The sequence below is a fragment of the Simochromis diagramma genome, unplaced genomic scaffold (assembly GCF_900408965.1).
Source record: "Simochromis diagramma unplaced genomic scaffold, fSimDia1.1 OVJJ01000457.1, whole genome shotgun sequence".
NCBI classification, from domain to species: domain Eukaryota; kingdom Metazoa; phylum Chordata; class Actinopteri; order Cichliformes; family Cichlidae; genus Simochromis; species Simochromis diagramma.
In genome coordinates this window covers 155862-172639 of record NW_024387277.1, presented here as the reverse complement: position 1 = coordinate 172639, position 16778 = coordinate 155862, and the positions used below count along the sequence as shown (strand labels likewise).

Below are 16778 nucleotides of genomic sequence, written 5' to 3'. Positions count from 1 at the left end.
TCTTCCTGTTTTAAGAAAGTTTTTCCTCCCCACAGTTGCCAAGAGTTTACTCTTAGTGGACAATATAATCATTTTTTGTAAACATAAAAGTTGAACTGACAACAGTGGAGTTCATATATATGATATTATAGAGGAATTGTAAAGACCCACACTATAGACAAAAATGTCTTGATGCATGCTCAATCAGGAAATCCCAAAAAGTTGATTCTGTTCATCTGGACGTTGTCACTGGGAGAAACATCTCATCACTTACTTTACGTGAAAAGGGAAAGACCATCTTTGAATGGAGGAGGGGGCCTAAGGGTGCATCTGTCACCATCTGACGATTGCAGCCATTCCCCAACTCTCTGTGGATGGGACTCATGGCCATTGATCACCAAGCACTGATCAATGGCCATGACAATTTGCATATTAATGATGAAGAAACTGATGTTCTCCCAGCCCACTGTTCCCTCAATGGTGCTGGTTTCAGTCATGTGCAAATGTCCTATTTATAAGATTGGGTATTGATGAAAATCTCACTTTACTGCAATTTATTGCATCTCTTCAATGATTTGTTAACAAGTTGTAGAATAGGAGCAAATACACGCCTCAGCAATGCTAATACTTTTCTGCAGAGTTTCAGATTTGTTGTCATGTATAAGGACAACTTGCAACTTTAGTACTGCTTCATCATTCAAATGAAGCCTAAAATAACAGTTTTCTGTGGTGACTGTGAGCCTTTGTTGTCAGTGTTACTCTGTACACAGATGAAGCATTGTTCTATTCACAATCTGAACAAAGACACATCAGTTCAGTAATCAGAGGCACACTGCCTGGTACTCACAGTCACACAGATATAAATAGACGCTTTGTTTGCCACAAACTTTTTAGTCCCAGACACCTTTGTCTAAAAAGTTAATACAAAAACACTATGAGGGCTATTGTAAGTGCCATTGATTGGACTCAATACACACCAAAATCTTTGGTTTGAAAACAATTATTTTGTTTAATCAAACATCAACAGTTTTATGAATATTTTCACACATTCGAAGATGATAAATCTCTCTTTTCAAGAACTCTGTGGAAAAGCAACTGACACTTTGATACTGTAAATTCTTTTTTTAAGCTTCAGCTGCCTCATATAGGAAATATGATCAACATAAATTCTCATATCCCTCTCTTCTTTCTGTCCAATGGCATGCTGCAACATCAAATAGCAACATCACCTGGGATCCAATCAAGTGTTTAGCTTCTTCTGAGCCACGCCCGTCACTCCTCCCACCCCATCCTGCACTGTCATGGTGCTCGCTCTGGATGCAGTTGTCATGGAGATGGAAAAGGGCTCAGCGTCCATTAGTGGCACTGTTACCATGGAAATCTCTATCTCAGCCGCTGCCTCTGTGGAGCAAACAGAACCAGACGAGTCTGTTCAGCACCGCGGACAGCATCACCCTGGAGCTGCGTTCCAGCATAGAAACTATCGCATATTGATCGTGATTGGAGAGATTTCCTGCAGCCATCATCTCGAAGCTGCCAGGAGACAGATCACACAGGGTAAGGCAAACTCAAGTGGTCGGTGACAGCGGAGCGGGGCGATGAAACGGCTTGGTGTTTACATAGTATCTGTTCCCACTTAGTTTCTTTAATGAACTCATAAAAACAAGAAGTCCGATATTTATTGGTTAAAAATCCAGACGCAGTCCCGGAAAGAGCTTCAAATTTTAATTAGCTGCATAAGAGTGCATTAACTTTTAATAATTCCCCTCAATCTAAAAGCACTGCAGTGCAAACTTAGGTAAAACTTCCATAACTACAAATCCAGTTATTGCTAAAATATTCTTTGTAACAAATGCACAGAATGGCACCTTTCACTTTTTTATTAATCCAGCTATTTTATTATTGAAGAGTGCACATAAGCAGCATGTTAATGTTGTAGTTTTATCGTGTTCAAATGTTAATGCAGCAATAAATAAAATGTACCAAATACAATATTAAAAGGAAATGTGTGCAGTAATTAATTTTACTTATTCTTTCATTAATACTGATACTTCTTCTTCTCCTCATAAGAACAATGAATAGCTTTGTTTGTTTGTTTTTAATTGTTTGTTTATGGCAGTTTTGGTCTTCCATAAATTTAGAAAAACAAACAAACAAGCAAAACTTTTCTCACTGTCAGAGAAATGTAGTAAATTGTTGTGAGGGCATACTGAACTCTTGATTCTGAGCATTATTGCTGCTGTGTGTTCCAAAAACAGGTTTACGCTCCTGGAGCGTTGAGCTGGCTGTTTTTGACCTGGATAAAGAGCTGCAGCTGTTTGAAGCCAGGCACACTGCACAGTTTTCCTCGCAGGTCAAAGGTCAGTGTGTTCATTGTTATCTTCAATAAAGTTGACAGCAAGAGGGATTTTTTTGGATTTTAAAGGTGGAACTGTGACACAGACAGAGTGTGGCATGCTTTCACCAGCACGTACCGAGTCTATACTTGCTGCTGTTTGGGATGTGCCGGGCTTCAGGTGAACTTTGCATGGACTTTCTGAACAGTGTAATCGCAATAAGAGCTTCACTCGCCTGTACCTGTCGTGCAAAGAAATACTGGGATTTCAGCTAGAGCAGGTCATCTGCTATTTGGAAGGTTTTGGTTCAATCCCTGGCTGCTCGAGTGTCCTCGGGCAAGATGCTGAACCTCGGGTTTCTCCGATGTGCTCAATGGAGTGTGAATGTTAGATATAAGGGACCAACATGAGTGTGTGAGTCATGGGTGAAAACTGAGCGTTCGTGTAGAAAAACACTATAATAAGAACCAGTCTGTTTACAGTAAACAAGCAGTCCATCATTTTCCCCTTTACTATATCTCTAAAGTATGTGCAACTATATTTCTATACATAAAGGATATCAGCCAACATATTTAAAACCAAAACATTGTAAAAATGAGTTTTGTCTCCAGCTGAGCTCTAAGAGAGTTCATCAGGTTATCAGTTTGCACGCTTCTGTTGACTGGAACCCTGAGACCTGTCTCAGTGATACAAAACCATTAAAGCCAGTTTTTGCTGGGTGCTTTTGATGAATGACTCACAGACTTTGGTTCTTTTGAATGATCTCTGTGTCGAATTAGCAGAGAAGAACCTGGCTGTTCGTGTGTTATCAGACAAAAGTGAGAACAGGACTCTTCAGACACCAAAATCATTTTTTTCTAAATAACAATGTCGTCAACCATGATATCATCTGCTCTTTTGGCCCATGAATAAACCCATATTGCACAAGGGTAAACTGCATTGAATTCAAGTTGACAGATTAAGATGTATAGATGACGTGTTCGTGAAATGAAATCTGTGGAACCTTGAAGTCTTTCCAGCTCCGCATCTTTTATGGCTACATTATAAACTCTACATAAAAACATAAGTTTGTGATGCAATGCTAAGAGCATGCTCTCATCTCTTTGGTTTCTTTACTGATCCATTGGGATATATCCTATTGATGATGGTCTCACGTGCAGACTGCATGTCACACTTGGAATCAATAAAGGCTGAATCCGAGAGGTTTTACCCCCTGCTGGGGTGATCGAAGATCAGGACGTGCCATAGGTGATGAATGTGACTCTTGCTAGGAAAGTATCTGCTTTCTGATTCGCTGCTTTGCATTCACAAAGAAATGTATCCTACCCACACTCAGCTTTCACTCAAGCCTAGCAGGGTCAGATGAGCTGTTCGGAGGAGAAGGTGTGTTGGCTAAATAAATGGAACTCAGTGTTCAGCGTGGATTTTAAACATGGATCCTCCCACACAGTGTATTGGATGGTAGTCTTATGTGAAGAGTGGAAATATGTACATTTACTACTACAGCACACATACACAAATTTGGCTGAATTTTAGTCATATGGCCCGAGCTCTATGACACATTTCACTGGTAAATGGACATGTCTTCCAAATGCTGTGCCTCCCAGCAGGCTGCAGGTTACTTAATGCTTTTCTCTACTAACCCAGGTCTGCATGACTTCACATTATTTCACTGTGTCACTGTTATAAGTCACGCAAGATGCATAAATTCCCAACCAGGATTTTTCTGTGTTGGAAGGTTGGAACACACACCAACAGGAAGGAAGAGTGTGGCTGAGATACTTTTACAGATTTACAACCTTTCTTTGATTTCCTTCTTCTAAACCTGTTCTCCTCTCTGTTAGTCGACACACTGCTTTGTCTCATTGCTTGTTTTTATGTATTTTCTTGTACGGACATATTTTACTGAAGTCTAGAAAGATCGCAGCAAGAGCTGCAGCGGAGCTTCATCTGCCATCCAGCCTGAGGAGGAGAATTTTTCTGCTGCTGGCGAGGAGCGATAACCTTGCCACTCCTGGGAGCAGTCTTATTTCAGCTATATTAAATTATTAAATCTGTATCTACTAAAGTGCCATATTTTCTACACATGTTTGAGCTTTATTTCTGTTAGTTTAGCCTCAAAAGTCAACAATTTGAACTAGACTGCCATGTCACTTTCACTCATGCCTCCCATAGGAGGAATCTGAACGTGTTTGATGATGCCGTCACTTGTCATGCATCAACAACCAACATGTCAGTTAACCTCAAGGAGATAAAAGAGCTCAGCTCAGTTTAGTTGTCAGCCTGACCTAAAATTTAAGACATTCAAGGTTCTGACTTTGATTATCTTTTGATTATCCTCTTGTGCCACAGTGAGAAGCAGATTCTGGTTCATTTCCAGAGTATTTTCTGTAGAGCTGTCAAAATGTAGCAGAACAAATCACATCCCCACCCCATCAGCTGCAAAGCCAACACATAAAAATGGAGAAAAGCGTAAACTGTAGACCTGCTAAACATTAGCATCAGAATCATGACCATGTTAGCATGCTAATATTAGCATCTAGCCAAAAGCAATATGTGTATTTTACTTGTTACCTGGTATAAAGTACAAAGTATGTGCTACCTCTTCAAATATGACCGTAGGAGGAAACTATTCATATCCTTTTACACAGGCAAAGTGAACAATAAGGACAACATCAGCACTCACACGCAGTCAGAGGGCACACTAGCATAACACAGAGAGCTAAACAGCTGATAAAGAGGAAGTGTAACAAAGAAGTAAAGACGCACTACTAGACGCATTTTTTTATGTCCCTACGTACAAACACACACACACACACACACACACACACACACACACACACACACACACACACACACACAGGATTGTGTTTCAGTATTTGCTGAATTTGTCTACAGCCTGTAAAATAATATGTGTCTGTCAGATGTTGCCCATAAGGTAACTGAATATGGTCTAAGAGCTTATCCATGCATTCAGTCCTTCAGAAAACTGCATTAAAGCACATTACAGAATCCACTCGCTTCCACTTTCAATTATTGTATCACAGGTGGTGTTCTGATAATTCCACTTCTGCTTGTGTGTTCTGTGGTTAATTCAACCTAAGGGTAGGCTTACCCTCTGTGCCCGATGCTCAGTGTCTCAGTGGAAGCAGGAAATTACGGGAACATGCTTCAGTTTAAGAGATGTCGGTTGTCTTGTGTTTTCTCAAGAACACAGAGAGATTTTTAAATCCAGAGTTTTTTGTTATTGGGCCAATGTGAGGAAAACAAAATGAGTAAAAAGACCTTTATGTGCGCTAGAGAGACATTTAGCCTGTATAGCAGCATTCACTGAACCGCTGACAGCAGTAGCACAGCCTTCAAACAGCCTAACATATTAAGACACAGTCCTTGGTATTATGTAGTTTTGATATTTATCAGTAAATCCAAATAGATTTTTATATAATTTCAGTTATAATACAAAGGCTGTCGAGCCGACTGGAAACCTTTACAAATTTGACCTGGAATGGATTTGGCATTGACCGATATCCAGAGAAACACTCTCACGTGTGGGCATTATTAGAAGCAGCCTGTACGCTTACCTGCATATCTTAGCACCCAGATTCAAATTCACAAGCCAGGGACATGAAATAACCCCTCAGGTTGGGATTGTCTTAAATTATAATATATAGCTTCTCTTATTGAGGTTACTTTGATGGATTGGGAATTGATTTGTTGATACACACGTTACGCTCTAATGAGTATTTACAGGGAGTGCAGAATTATTAGGCAAGTTGTATTTTTGAGGAATAATTTTATTATTGACCAACAACCATGTTCTCAATGAACCCAAAAAACTCATTAATATCAAAGCTGAATGTTTTTGGAAGTAGTTTTTAGTTTGTTTTTAGTTTTAGCTATTTTAGGGGGATATCTGTGTGTGCAGGTGACTATTACTGTGCATAATTATTAGGCAACTTAACAAAAAACAAATATATACCCATTTCAATTATTTATTTTTACCACTGAAACCAATATAACATCTCCACATTCACAAATATACATTTCTGATATTCAAAAACAAAACAAAAACAAATCAGCGACCAATATAGCCACCTTTCTTTGCAAGGACACTCAAAAGCCTGCCATCCATGGATTCTGTCAGTGTTTTGATCTGTTCACCATCAACATTGCGTGCAGCAGCAACCACAGCCTCCCAGACACTGTTCAGAGAGGTGTACTGTTTTCCCTCCTTGTAAATCTCACATTTGATGATGGACCACAGGTTCTCAATGGGGTTCAGATCCGGTGAACAAGGTGGCCATGTCATTCGTTTTTCTTCTTTTATACCCTTTCTTGCCAGCCACGCTGTGGAGTACTTGGACACGTGTGATGGAGCATTGTCCTGCATGAAAATCATGTTTTTCTTGAAGGATGCAGACTTCTTCCTGTACCACTGCTTGAAGAAGGTGTCTTCCAGAAACTGGCAGTAGGACTGGGAGTTGAGCTTGACTCCATCCTCAACCCGAAAAGGCCCCACAAGCTCATCTTTGATGATACCAGCCCAAACCAGTACTCCACCTCCACCTTGCTGGCGTCTGAGTCGGACTGGAGCTCTCTGCCCTTTACCAATCCAGCCACGGGCCCATCCATCTGGCCCATCAAGACTCACTCTCATTTCATCAGTCCATAAAACCTTAGAAAAACCAGTCTTGAGATATTTCTTGGCCCAGTCTTGACGTTTCAGCTTGTGTGTCTTGTTCAGTGGTGGTCGTCTTTCAGCCTTTCTTACCTTGACCATGTCTCTGAGTATAGCACACCTTGTGCTTTTGGGCACTCCAGTGATGTTGCAGCTCTGAAATATGGCCAAACTGGTGGCAAGTGGCATCTTGGCAGCTGCACGCTTGACTTTTCTCAGTTCATGGCAGTTATTTTGCACCTTGGTTTTTCCACACGCTTCTTGCGACCCTGTTGACTATTTTGAATGAAACGCTTGATTGTTTGATGATCACGCTTCAGAAGCTTTGCAATTTTGAGACTGCTGCATCCCTCTGCAAGATATCTCACTATTTTTGACTTTTCTGAGCCTGTCAAGTCCTTCTTTTGACCCATTTTGCCAAAGGAAAGGACGTTGCCTAATAATTATGCACACCTGATATAGGGTGTTGATGTCATTAGACCACACCCCTTCTCATTACAGAGATGCACATCACCTAATATGCTTAATTGGTAGTAGGCTTTCGAGCCTATACAGCTTGGAGTAGGACAACATGCATGAAGAGGATGATGTGGACCAAATACTCATTTGCCTAATAATTCTGCACTCCCTGTATAGCTGTGCGCTAATGTATGTTTTTTATTTATTTTTTATGTTTTCAAATTTGACATTTAAGGCAAGGTGCTTTTTTGATTTCTTCAGCTACACTGGGTACACTGACATCAGCGGTTTACTTCAAAATAAGTCAGCCCAGGCACTAATCAAGCTTTGCATCGAGAGGAGGGAGAAGGTACTGAAACTGTGTTGCACTGTGAGATACTGTCTGGTTATAGTGGCCATTAAACAGATGCGTGTTGTTCCTTTTCCCTTCGAACTCTGAGAGGAAATGTGTTGTTTTATGTTTTTGTTTCTTCATCTTGCCAAACCTCTGGGAAAGCTCAGCTCACAGTTCAGCTGCTTGAGGATGAACTGGGCTGCTTGCTGGTATGCAAAGGTCACATTGGGAAATCGATCAGACCCAAGAAAAAGAAAAAACAAGAAAAAGTGTGTGTTTTCAAAAGGTCGAGGCTAGAAATCGAAGGTCTGTCTTTCCGAGCTGTCCTCCAGTGGCTTTTCCCCAAATTCCCTGATTGTGTCTCTGATTTGTATTTACCTTTCAGGAAAATCGCTCACACCACCCACAAGGTGTTTGCAGGATTGGTTTTCCAACCCGTCATACTCCAGCTCCTCCTCATCTGTGCCTTGAATACTAATGTGCAGCTGGTGGAGGAGGAGTGCACAGTCATCATGGCTGAAAGGCTCACACACTGAAAACACAAAGGAAAATCTATAAGAGAAAGAGGCTGGACTGCTCTGATTGGTTTATATGAATGTTTTGAGAGATAATTTCAGATGTTCATGTCTATTATTTCTTGGATTCATATTTAGTCATACAGCAGCATGGCTTTATGGCATCATTAACCTGTTGTCTGCAGCTTTGTCCATCCATCCATTTTCTTAAGCACTTATCCAGTTCAGGGGGGAAGCCTGTACCAGCTGTCACAGGCCGAGAGGACCTGGACAGGTTCTCAGTCTTTTGCATAGCTAACACAGAGAGGCAGACAACCATGCTCACATTCACTCTTACAGCCTAAATGTCTCATCAATCAGTTTTTTGATGGATCACCAGAAACTTCATACAAGATGAGGCCTATGATTCTCCGACATCTTTGCCACTGTGTTGACATTTGCCTGAAAAATCTTTGAAACCAGCATTTTTTCTAATATTGGTGCTCCTTCTTCCTGATGTTGCTGTCATTGGGAACCGCTACATCGATCACTACAGCCGTCTTCTTTTGCTTGTCTACCACCACTATGTCCGGTTGGTTAGCCATCACCATTTTGTCCGTCTGTATCTGGAAGTCCCACAGGATCTTAGCTTGCTCATTCTCCACCACCCTCGGGGACGTCTCCCATGTTGACCTCGGCACTTCCAGGCACAGATGTTTCTGTAACCATCAGAGTGGCAGACAGAAAGGATCCACGAAAGGGTCTCCAGTATGAAGAGTTGGACAGCACCAGGCCCCGACATGGTTCACGCCTACTGGCTGAAGAACACAAGCGTCTGGCAGTAACAATAAACTGCAAATGCTAGTAGATAAGAGATACCCAGAGTGAAGGGACTGAGAGAGCAGAGAGCAGTAATATAAGCAATGACAGAACTGACAGCCCCAAGAAGGGACCGGTCCCCTCCAACTACCGGCCAATAACCTACCTCAGTTCCACATGAAAGCTCCTGTCAGGCATCATAGCGGCTAAGATGAATAGGTACATGGGTCAGTACATGAATGGGGCACAGAAAGGGATGGGCAAGAATACCAGAGGCGCAAAACACCAGTTACTGGCAGACCAAGCAGTCAGCTGAGACTGCAAGACTCGGCTGACCAACCTGTGCTCTGCCTGGATTGACTACAAGAAGGCCTATGACTCAATGCCCCACACCTGGATCTTGGAATGTCTAGAACTATATAAGATCAACAGGACCCTGAGAGCCTTCATCAGGAACTCAATGGGGATGTGGCAGACAACACTGGAGGCCAACTTCAAGCCCATAGTACAAGTCACCATCAAGTGCAGGATCTACCAAAGAGATGCTCTGTCCCCACTGCTGTTCTGCATAGGCCTGAACCCCCTCAGTGAGATAATTGACAAGACTGGCTACGGACACCGACTATGGAATGGAGCAGTTGTCAGCCACCTCCTGTACATGGATGACATCAAGCTGTATGTCAAGAGTGAACGAGACATCGATTCACTGATCCACACTACCAGGCTATATAGCAATGACATCAGAATGTCGTTCGGGCTGGAGAAGTGTAGTCGGATGACAACAAAGAGAGGGGAGGTAGTCAGAACTGAGGGGATCGAACTACCGGAAGGCAACGTTGCAGACAACATTCATTGGAAAACCATGAAGAGGCCGCTGGGAAAGCTGCAACCACCAAGTACCTGCAGAGGGTCAGGCAAGTCCTGAGGAGTCAGCTGAATGGGAAGAATACACCTACACTGGTGATCAGATTCCCCACTGGGATAATTGGCTGGAACAAATGAGGAGATCGAAGCCACTGACATCAACATGGAAGCTCCTGACCATGCATGGAGGGTCTCACCCCGCATCCAGCACCCCAAGACTGTACGCTGAGCAAAACAAGGAGGCCGAGGAGAATTTCACCACTGATTTATCAGTGATGTCCGATAAATGGATGACTGGAATATATAGCTTATAATTTTAACAATGTATTCTATAAAATGGAACTATATATGCCAGATGTGGTGTGATGCTTCATCAGAGCTCTACAAAACGTTACAGTACTCGTACTTTACCAAACGTTTGGTGGCTAGGTGTGCAGTTCATGCTTTAAATGCATGAGGCACCATGGTGTTTTAAAATGAGGGAATTTACATCAGTAGTGTGATCTGTAGTCTTAGCAGAGAGCAGTAATATAAGCAGCGACAGGACTGACAGCCATTATTGTCTCAGTGTGATAACACCTGGACCGATGTGTTTACAGACATCATTTAATTGTGATTTTAAAGGCTGTAGGTTGCAGCCGTTGCTCTAACACTGTGTAAATGTAACAGCTGTTATTCCAGTGTAACATCCCTCTGTAAACTATTAACAGTGAGAACTACTACAAACTATCTAATGTATGAAATGGCTGTTACTTAAACCATTATATCATCTAATAGTGTCAAAATAACATCAAATTGAATTTAAACATACTGACAGAGTTAATTAACACTAGTCTTTACAAAAGAGCATTACCTAAAAATCGACACCTTCTTTTATTCTGAAGCTCAATAAAGATGCAGATTCCCAGTTGTCTCAGCAGTATTGACACACTGCTGAGGCTCTTCCATCATGATGTAATGGATATGACGCAGGTAATCAGAACATCCATCAGTGTGTATGCATTAGTGTCTCATTCCCCAGCGTCTGCCCTGCTCAGTGGTAATTACTGATTGACCAGTGAGGCACACGGACAGTCTGGCAACGTGAACGATCGCATTTCATCTCAAGAGAGGAGGAAGATGATGAAGGAAGTGCCAGTAATGGTGTCCATGAATGCAGCTGTCGCCCACATGGTGCAATTAATAAAGACTGGGTGAAGCTGTGCTTCTGACTGATGGCGGTGACTCTCAGGGGAAATGCAGTAACATTTAGTGAACGTAATCTCTGGGTCTATACACACAAACATCAACACACACACTGTGTATCAGAGGTTTTACAACCATGAATCCATACTTATGCCAGTACGTTCCATAAATCCATGATCCAAACATCACTGGGCAGTAATTCACATTTATGGCAAAGATGATCGCACCAGTGCAGCTTTCACAAATAATCAAATTCCAACCAAAGACAAGAAGTTACAAATTACAACCAAATTTCCCCTTGTGGGACAATTAAAGGATTATTCTATTCTATTCTATTCTATTCTAAGTAATAATGAATTAGATTAATTACTCTTTCAGTCAGCTGAATTCCATCAGTTTATCCCAAATACAATGTAAACATTTTTAACGTCTTAGTTAATAAAGCCTGTGTTACAGTAACTCCGCTAAACACTGAGACGTAAACAGAAACTTATTCTTTTCCATTTTTCTTTCTTTCACCTAAGGGTCACCTGTACAGTATTTGGGCAAAGACCACCACAAACCAAATCCACTTGTTATTATTTTTGATATTTTTGGTTGCCAATAGATGTGTTGAAAGCACTGCCCCTGAGTCTAAAGACTGGTGTTGGATGGAGCGCTGAGTGACCAGGGTGAGGCGGAGATGGGGATGAAGTGCGATACATGACTGACGGTTTGAAAGGTAGAATGACCACCGTGCACTGAGATTTAAAGCTCGCAGAGTGGAGGCTGATTGGCTCAGAGATGGCTGAGTCTGACAGCATGGGAAAGTGGAAGTGATATAAAGAACAGACAAGCACTCCAACACTCAGGAAAGCAGGCAGATGACAGAAACAAGTATTCGATCACCTTGAATCACCTGATTTAATACTTGGTGGGGTACGAGTTAGCGGCCACATCTGTGACACATCTCAAACATCAAACACACAGGGATTGTCCTCTTTGCAGATTTTGTTTAAACCCTTAAGGTTTCTAAGTAATCACTTGGATGCACAAAGCTTAAGCTGTCTTTTGAGCTGCTGTGTGGCTGGGCTGCTTCTTTGTTGCCTTGGCCGTATGATTTGGGTTATTGTCCCACTGGAAGACCCACCCACAACGCATTTTCAATGCGTGAAGCGAGGTTCTCATCACAGGTTTTTCTAACCTTCCTTCCTAAAATGAAAGGCAGTTGCTCTGTAACCTTGGTAGAACAACATCTTCAAAGCGTAGGGATGGTGTTCTTGGATTTAAAACTCGAGTGGCATCTAACCGCATCTCCCAAGCCTCATTGGACTCGCTCAGGTGGTCATTGGCAAACTTGGTCACATGGTCATTCCTGAGCAGCGGTGCTCTGTGGACACTGCAGGATTTCAAACTATGATGACATAATGTGTTTCTTGGTGACTGTGCTCCCAGCTGCTTTGAGACCAGTAACAAACCTAATATTGAAATAACAGACTGCTTATTACTTTGTAAGTGGTTGAAATTAAATTCAGCAGTCCAAATACTTATTTGCTCATGATGGAGAAACCATCTGTATCCCAGAGAGAGAGAGTCTGCTTCCAATGCCCCTGAAACCATTTAAGATTTTTATGATCCAAACTGATAAAAACCGGGATACACATAGACTCACTAGACCTCCACAAACTCCTGCTAGAATAATGATGAGTAATGCCATCATGTTTATGTGCTGTTCATCAGAGAGTTCACAATCTAATCCAAATCCATGAAATGTAGATCTGGAAAATGAGGTCTCAACAGACGACTGGAAGCCTGTGCCGCAGCTCGTTGTAGAAGAACACCTGGGGACTTGTTGTAAACTGTGCAGTTTTTAGTTTTATTTCGTGTTTGCCTTTAAATATGAGAAATATAGATAGTTGTTGGCTTTCCTTTTGTTCCGGTGGTTAAACCTTTGTTTGTTTTGGTGCAGATTAATGTACAGATGAATATGTTAATGAATGAAGAGGAAAAATTGCAAAGGTAATTCGAAAATTCGCTACTTTTATGATACATTTTGTTGCCATGTTGACAAGCTGTATGTATTCTTTTCAACTTTTGGCAAACGGGTGACTCGAATCTGCTCTCTGATTGGTTTCTTTATAAAAGTGGGACAATATCAAAAGGCTCCCAGCAAAACAATGAATGTCCACACACCCACCGGTATGTGCCAGACTCTTGTTCCTGTGCAGAAAGCATGTGGAAGAAGCAGAGCAGGCAGTTTTATCTCTAACTCACTAACAGTGCTGATAATATGGTGCAGTTACAGGCCTTCTCAGCTGGTAATGCAGACCTGCATGAAGGAGATTTCTCACTTAATAAAAGCTTAACACGACTCAGAAAAACTCCCTGGAAGCTAAAACGTGTTCATGTGGGAATTTATAAAGCGTGAGACTCTTTGCACTGGCCTGTGAATGAACTCGGCGTCCATGTCAAACGTGCCACCCTGCTGTACACAAACCGACACTCGGGGTCTGAGTGGGTGTTTACAGACTGTGACGGACAAAACAGCAGGTTGAAGCTGACAGGCACAGATGAGTGATGCTGCTGCACACACACACACACACACACACACACACACACACACACACACACACACACACACAGTAATGCTGTTTTATTAACCAGCTTTTTTTTCTCTTCTATAATCTTTAAAACGTTTGATTGTGATAACGATGCTGGACCAACAGCAGGGCTTCTCTCTGCACAAGCACTCATCTGTTTCTGTCTGAGGAGGCCCGAATACACAACAAATCACAGACGGACGTGCTTTGAAAAGCAATGAGTGTAGACTCCACCAATGAGCAGGAAGCTGATTCTGTGATGTTTAAACTGCATCACTGTGAGTTTAACATTTTTATGACACAACCTAAAAATCTCTCTGCACGATAGACAGGGTTGAATGCAAGCATATTAATAATTCAGCCATCGTTATTGATCTGTTCCTCTGCTTCTCTGAAGCAGCACAGAGGGTCTCCTGGTCCCTGTCGACAGCACACACCCACATACTGACACACAAGCTTGGAGGATGTCAGTTAAGCTGTTTTTCCTTAAAAGCTTTTGCAAACAGCTTTATGTATTAGGAATATTAGAAATTAGCCGACTATGAAGCTTTGTCTTTAACTAAATGACGGCTGATGTGAGCTGCACGATGAAAGAAGAGAGTCTATTGATCTGGTGATGTTGTCGGGTTGGAGGGTGAATATACTCTGGGCTACAAGTTAATAAGGTACAAACACTCCATGTAGTGTACTGGAATCCAGTCCAGCCGCCCCGCTGTGTGCAGTCAGACTTTCAGAAGCTTTTAATGTTGCTTGTTTTGTGGAAAATCTTTTCTTTTATATGCAGCAGGGATACAGAGAAGGGCACTTAGAGAGTGCAGTTCTGGACCATGGCCAGTGCCCTGGCTCATCATTTTAACCAAAGATATCTGGAACAGAACCAAAGTTTAATGGCTTCCTCCTTTCCTCGTGTTCCACCTCTCCTCCAGGTTTCATGGATTTCAGCGTCCTAGTTTTTTGTGTAATTCTGCTGTCAGACAGGAGCACAGTCAGCACAGGCAATAATAAATCTGTCGAGCCTTCATCTTCTTAGTATTGGAATAATATTACTGTGGTCCTAATTTTTAATGTCAAGAGTGAATAATAATATTTAATCAAGAAGATTTCTAAAAAGATAACAAAGCATCTCTGTACTTCAGTGTAGCACATTTTACCATGTGAAGACGTCTGAGAGACTTTCAAATCAAATCAAATCAAAATGTATTTATATACCACATTTTTAAAAAAACAGTGTCGATCAAAGTGCTTCACAAATTAGGAAATAAATAAAATAAGACAAATTTACCAAACAGCAACACAAGACAAGACAAACTTAGAAGCCAACCAAATGATAGTCAAACTAACTTAAGTCAGAGTAAAAAGAGTCTTTAAATGAGATTTAAAAGCCTGAATCGACTCAGAAGAGCGAATGGCAGTAGGGAGATTGTTCCACAGTTCAGGAGCTGCAATAGCAAAGGCACGATCACCTCTGGTTTTCAGCCTAGACTTAGGTTGCATTAAGAGCATCTGGTTCGAAGATCTTAGTGCTTTTTTAGGATTATACAAATGGAGAAGTTCTGTTAAATAGCTAGGCGCCATATTGTTTACGATTTTATAAGTGAGTAAAAGAATTTTAAAATCAATGCGAAATTTGACAGGAAGCCAGTGTAAGTTAGCTAAAACCGGAGTCATATGATCATGCATTCTGGCAGCTGATAAAAGGCGTGCAGCAGCGTTCTGTACTAATGCAAACGGTAGAGAGAGGAGTGAGGGAGGCCCAAATAAAGGGAGTTACAATAGTCCAGTCTAGTGGTAATGAATGCATGAATAAGCTTTTCAAGGTCCTTGGGGAAAAGAAAAGGTTTAGCTTTAGAAATCTGACATAGCTGATAGAAGCTGGATTTAACCACAGTAGATACTCGTTTCTCTAATTTGAAGGAGCTATCCAAGAGTACCCCAAGGTCTCTTACAATGTGGGAGAGGTAGCTAGCAAGGGGGCCAAGGGTATCGGTTAGTTGGTTCAGTGGGATATGGCTGTCAAAGACAATAACTTCAGTTCAAAGTAAAACAGTTTTGAGATAGCCAGGTTCTGACATCATGAAGACAATTAAACAACGTATCTGCGACATTCAAACTCAAAGGAAAATAAATTTGAGTGTCAGGTTCAGGTAGAAATACTGGGTTCTGTGGTGTGTTCCTCAAGCTTCTCTTGAATGGTTTTGGGGTTGGGGGCGATCTGCGTTATCCTGCTCAGGAGACCAGCACATGGGTGTGCTTGGACTGCAACAGTGTATAACTGGAAGGTGACCCAACGTTTCACAGCAGATTTGATTAAAACCAAATACTGCAATTTTCAGTTGTTCACCACACACGTAGGTTGTTTATTTACATTTTATTGAATTGTTTTTCTATTGATATGCTAGAACAACATTACAGGTAGTAAAATTTTGGATGATTAATCAGAATCAAGGAAGAAAAAACATGAAACAAAGCATGGTTCTGTTTGGTATTTAACACTATCAGCATGCTTCTCTGTTCTCCAGGACGCTCTAAAAATAATTTATTATGTAAAAGCTCAGCACAGCACATTTAAAGAAAGCCTTGTCCTTGTTTTTGTCATGATCCTGGGCCATGTTGGCCCAGCATTCTTAGTTTTCATGTATTTTTGTATTTTGTTCTTTATTTAGGCCACAGTTCCTGGGTTGCTCTGTTAAGTTGTTCCTTATTTGATTTCCCCCTTGTGACTTTTACCCCCTGTGTGCCCCTCTGTGCCTGTGAGCCCTCGTCTCCCTTCCTTGTGTTTTATTCCATGTTTCCTGTGCTCTCCTGTCTCTCTCTCTCCTCCTGTCTGCACCTCTGTGTACTTCCTGTTTTACTTTGACAGTCTCCCGTCAATGTTGTGTTACTCCTGCCGTGTCTCGTTATGATTATCTGTGTCACCTGTGTTCCCCGTGTGCTCCCACTTCCCTCGTTAACCCTCTGTGTATTTATGTGCATGTCTCCCTCAGTTCGGTGTTGCGTCGTCAATGTCTCCTCCCTGAACCTGTGTGCTTTTGAGTTCAGCTTTTTGTCTCC

The 16778-nt window shown here is 41.7% G+C and overlaps 1 protein-coding gene across 1 annotated transcript in view; it reads left to right on the top strand.

Moving 5' to 3' along the window:
* Positions 1-1282: 1282 nt before the first annotated feature.
* Positions 1283-16778, top strand: part of map1aa (microtubule-associated protein 1Aa) — a 59985-nt gene continuing 44489 nt past the window's right edge. Inside the window, exons 1-2 of the mRNA XM_040002850.1 lie at positions 1283-1536; positions 2238-2339. Coding sequence (XP_039858784.1) covers positions 1308-1536; positions 2238-2339 — 331 coding nt within the window. The 5' untranslated portion in view covers positions 1283-1307. The remainder of the gene's footprint in view (positions 1537-2237; positions 2340-16778) is intronic.